The sequence below is a fragment of the Amphiura filiformis genome, chromosome 1 (assembly GCF_039555335.1).
Source record: "Amphiura filiformis chromosome 1, Afil_fr2py, whole genome shotgun sequence".
Classification (NCBI taxonomy): domain Eukaryota; kingdom Metazoa; phylum Echinodermata; class Ophiuroidea; order Amphilepidida; family Amphiuridae; genus Amphiura; species Amphiura filiformis.
Genome location: NC_092628.1, coordinates 14,706,287 through 14,711,961, shown reverse-complemented (window position 1 = coordinate 14,711,961; position 5,675 = coordinate 14,706,287). Strand labels below are relative to the sequence as shown.

Sequence of the window (5,675 nt, the reverse complement as noted above, 5' to 3'; positions counted from 1 at the left end):
TGCCGAAGTCTGATGGAGAAATTCAAGAGTTTCGATTCTAATTGATTGAACTTTTGATACCAAATCTAGACGACGTAGAATAACTGATAATCTGATCGCATTCTAATAGAGTCTTTGTATAAGATAAGGTACTTTCGAGGACTTTGTAACATACTTCAGTGTTATTAATAGTTTTCCAAAGGAAAGGTAGCCCGTCGATGTCCTCACAAAATAAACTCATACCACTTTGCATTGTAAAGTACAACAATATGGTACTCTATCCCGTCCCTCACAAAACAAGCTCGTTGATATCACTGTGCATTGTGCAGTGTAATGTAAGGCAGTCCTTCCAGTCCTCGGATATCTTCACAAAATAAACTGGTAGACATCACTGTGCATTGTTAAGTACAACAATATGATCCTCTATCGCGTCCCTCACAAAACAAGCTCGTTGACATCACTGTGCATTGTGAAGTGTAACGTAAGGCAGTCATTCCAGTCCTCGGATATCCTCTCAAAATAAACTGGTAGACATCACTGTGCATTGCTCAGTACAGCAATATGGTACTATATTTAGTCATTGGATATCCCCACAAAATCACTAGTACACAGCCCTGTGCATTCTGAAGTGTATAAGGAAGTCCTTTCAGTATTGGATATCTTCACAAAATAAACTTGTAGACATCACTGTGCATTGTATAGTAAAACAACATGGTACTCTATCCCGTGATTCCCGTCCCTCACAAAATAAGCTTGTTGACATCACTGTGCACTGGGAAGTGTAACATAAAGCAGTCCTTCCAGTCCTCGGATATCTCACAAAATAAACTTGTAGACATCACTGTGCATTGTTAAGTACAGCAATATGGTACTCTATCCAGTAGAGCTGTTGTCGAGGAGTACTTAATTTCATTGTCGACAATAGTCAAATTTCAAGATCCAACGTCGATAAGTTGTCGATAAAGCAATACGTCGATAAATTAATATTACATTCAGAGACCATGTTATGTGTGACCCCTCGGCACAACTGAGCCCGGATGTCGCCAGTGCCACTATTGAGATATGCTCCATCGAACTTAACAATAAACAATAGGAAACAAAGGATTTATTGACTGTTTTATTGATTTTTCACTACTTAAATGTCAAGTACTATAGACATGATATACATCATTTTAAAGCTAATTTCAAGCAGAATATTTTGGTTGAATATCTCAAAATGATGATTGGCGACTTCAGGGCTCAGTTGTGCCGAGGGTCACATATGTCGTTTATTTACATCAAAATATTACTGCCCCATATACGCAGCATCAGAATATTTTAATATTGTAATGGAAAGATAATCTGCAAACAGAAAACTGATGCAGTTATTTCATGGTATGGCGATGTTAAATTTATCTCTAACTGTTACGAGCCGTACTTGACTCAAGGCCAAAATCACCTTTTACCCGAACTCACACGAATGCACAACACAAACACACTGTTTGATTAAGCTAACAAAATCTAAGTCTTTAATTAAAAGCACGTTATGATTGGTATAATATATGACAACAAATGCACATACACAATAATAATCAAATATAATCACTCTTTATCTATTTAGTACTTAGCCAGCAATCTTCTTCTTGGTGATCATAAAGTTCTTGCAATGTTCTGGACGACTGATGTAATATATCCTTATTCACTTGTCCTGCGAAAATCAGCGAAGTCCAGTGTACACTTGAGTTTATAAATATCCTTGCATATGAAATCCTCACACGAAAATGGCGTTGCTTTCTTCTTGCGCTGCTTTCTCTAAACTTAACTCCTTGCGCTGCTTTCTCCAAACTTGGTGCTATTTCCACCTTTCACACAATATCTTCAGGAAGCAGGACTGCGATGCAGTTGTCCCCACTTATATTGACAGTTGCATTGAATCAAAACACCAGACTTCAGCAAGTCGACAGAAGAATATATATTCCTTTCTTGGAAGAAGTACGTTCTTTGACGTATTCTAGATCTTCTCCGACAACACTGGCAAATAGTAGTACTTTGACTACATAAAATATTTCTGGTTTGCAATTTCCTTTCTTTGAAGGAATTGGACTGTAAGCATATTAGCTAGCTAGCCCAGATCAACACTACCAACTGTGTCAATAATTGTGTTTACAAGTTCTTATATATCAAGCACTGGGAAAAACTCAATTCTATCAATAGGCTATTACTACCTTCACACTATTCTGCAGTCTGGGAAATTCCCAAGTCTTAATTATAACATTAACCTTTCACATTTCATCACTTCCTGAGGGAATCCGTGACATCATCTTCACTTTACAATCTCTAGGGGTATTCCCATATGATCCAAAATTAGAAATGATTCAATTTGTTTTTCCTCAATTTAAGAGGGGAATTTCCCCAAAATGTCATCACTCATGTAATTTTGTAAACAAAGATAAATAATCAAATCAAATTACTCAGGGCACGTCACACTAACATTTTAACGACTAGTTTTTTTGTTGACAGTTGGTCCAAGCTTGTTGACAAGCTGGAAAATTGCTTTGTCGACAATATTGTCGTTAACAGCCTTGTCGACAACAGTCCTAAGTCGAATACATTAAAAATGCTGAAATTTTAATGTAAATTAATTTAATTTTTGCTGATTTGCAGCAAGGGATGTTTAATGTGTATGGCGAGTGGAAAATGTCGCCCGTGTTATATGAGATGATAGATGCACTCCAGCTACTCAAAACAACACCTTTATTCTCGAATTAAAAGTCTTGGGTACTATCATTATGATACAGCTTCCCAGCAAACATATACTATAAATATGTTATAAACACACTCTGGTTTTATTCAAAACGTTTTAATAACATCATGAAATGTCAGATTATATAAAGGTCAACAAAACGTTTTTATTAAACCATTTTATGTATAAAACACTGCAACAACATTTGGAAATCATTTGAATAACATCAAAATGTTGTTGTAAAATATTTTTTGCAAACAAATTTGCAAAATATTTTGTCAGCTATTAAATAATATTATATTAGAATGTTTTGTATTAAGTTAAAAAAAATGTTTTTGGAACGTTATTAAATCGTTTTATACCCTTTATATAGTCATACAATAAAACGTTTACTGTAAAACGTTTTGTGTTTGCTGGGTTGTACAATATACAATAGATAGGTTCAGAAGATAACAACACAAATTGAGTCATATGCACTTTCAAAGTCTAACTATTTGGATAGCTATTTATTATAGCAGAAAAAAGTCACATCACAAATAATGAGAATCTTGGAAACCAGGCCCCCAACAAGTGTTTGTGAACGGTCCCTTAGACCGAAGTAAAGACGTGATATGGAAGTACACAAGGTTGGAAGAGCAATTAATGAGTGACATGGTTGAACCTGGGACCTCAGATTGCATTTGGAAGTGATTGTATTGGCTGTCTATGCAGAAAGGTCGGGAGAAAGGGTAATTGACTACATTAAATGAAATATGATATCTATACTTTGATTAGCATGTTTTTGACAATGTGGGTATTAAAATTATGTAAAATACAGCTGCCACATGTGCTATATATGACACCTCTATCTTAAATTTTAGTATCACTATAAAACACGATGGGTGGTTAATAAAGAATACATCTGAAAAATCCGTAAGAGAATAATTATTTTATAGTACTATATTCATAGTCATCGCTATACTAATGATGCACCTGGTATGGTTAGCAACTAAATTGGTTAGACAAAATTCGAAACATTCACATTTAAGTGATACAGAAGCTATACTATAATAGTACACAGTTTAAATTGTCTTGACACGATAAGGAGTATCATCACTTTATATTGCAATGATCGTATTTACCCGTATCACTTTATGCTTGTGTATATTGATATTAGAACGTATATCACACAATATGATTTCGCCTATTCTATCGCAGTGGGATTGGGTACACAGCACTGGTGTACATAACGAAGAGAAAAATCATTTTGTTAACTACTCAACCGCAAATGAATCATTCACGAACACATTGTCATCTTCGTCATCCATCTATTACACTGGAGTTGCAATCTTCGTTATATTACCCACAGCAAGTATTGCCTGTACTCCTTTGTCAGGGTATCTAGGCGATCAAGTTGGGTATGAGATTGCTTTATTAACAGGACTTTTGCTTTCGTCTGGTATGTCCATTTGCTTCGCCTTCTCCACGAACTTCTTAGGAGTCTTTGTCGCCAGACTTCTGCAAGGTGCAGCTTCATCATTCTGCACACCTAATGCCTTTGCGACAATCACGCACGAATGTCCACAAAATACCAAGTTGGGAAAGATTGTACTTGCTTTTGCGGTGGCTACTAATTGCTTTTCATATATCGGAGCAGCTGTGTTTGGAGTTGCTTTCGAAGTTTTAGGACCTAAGCTAGCTTTTCTGGTTCTTTTACTCCCTATGTGTGTTACACTGCTTTTACTGACGTTTATTATCATTCTCACAACTTCAAATTGTAGCGGAGAGTCGATTCCACCCATAACACACCACGAGGAGGTTACCGACGAAACAAGACACGCAGAGAATGGCTCTTCATTTGCAGACATTCTTCGCGATTTTCAAATTATATTTGTGTCAGGAGGTGGAACAGTAGCGCTTCTTCCAAAGAAATGTCTTGATATAACTCTAGCGATCTGGATGAACGATTGTTTCAACTCTGGTCCTGCAACAGTCGGTACAGTCATCAGCATTGCTGGAGTGGCAGCACTTCTTGGCAACATCTGCGCTACTAAGCTTTCCATGTTATTATTCCCACAATTCACGTATATATTATACTCTATCAACCTCTCCGTTGGAGCAATACCTATAATTCTGCTACCTTTCTCGCCCAATCCATACTTTGTAGCTGTATGCTATTTCTTTAGTATGTTTTTTGCAAGTATCACGCGGTATTGGATCGTTCAAATTCCATCTGATATAGTAGATCAAAAATACCCATCAAGCCGAGGCCGTGTGATGAACGTGGTGACAGTATTTATGTCTTTACCTAACATTATAGGACCGTTTTTAGCGGTTATAATCTTTAACGCTATGGGATTCCGTTATGTGTGTATAACTGTTGGATGTTTATGTATAAGTTATTCTTTTCTCTTTGTTTTCACCCCGTATGCTAACTACGTCAAATACTCTGAATTGAAGTAATGCCGAAGTCTGATGGAGAAATTCAAGAGTTTCGATTCTAATTGACTGAACCATTGATACCAAATCTAGACGACGCAGAATAACTGATAATTTGATCGTATATTCTAATAGAGTCTTTGTATAAGATAAGGTACTTTCGAGGACTTTGTAACATACTACAGTGTTATTAATAGTTTCCCAAAGGAATGGAAGTTAAAAATATGACGATTATCTGTTACAGATATTCATAAAATCAGAATCAGAACTATGGTATCTAAATGTTTATCTCGCATGTCGCAATCTATTCTTCCAATTAGTCGGCCTACTTCTATCGATTGTTTCAGCATCAAGGCAATATAAACTGGCAATATATGGATACTACCCTTTCAAATCACCACTGAAGAAAAATGAGATTTTTTTTTCAATACAAAACCCTTCATTGAATTATTCCAAGGAAAAGTAACCTAAAGCTAACGAAAACTGTCACTTAGGTCAAACTAAAACAATTATTGATCAAATAACTCGTAAACATCACTGTTCATTGTGAACAACG

General features: G+C 36.0%; 1 protein-coding gene across 1 annotated transcript; it reads left to right on the top strand.

The window, feature by feature from the left end:
* The first annotated feature begins 3,874 nt into the window (after positions 1-3,874).
* Positions 3,875-5,143, top strand: LOC140156069 (vesicular acetylcholine transporter-like). Its single transcript, XM_072179188.1, has one exon. It carries the CDS (start codon positions 3,875-3,877, stop codon positions 5,141-5,143), a length of 1,269 nt encoding a protein of 422 aa, XP_072035289.1.
* Positions 5,144-5,675: the final 532 nt, after the last annotated feature.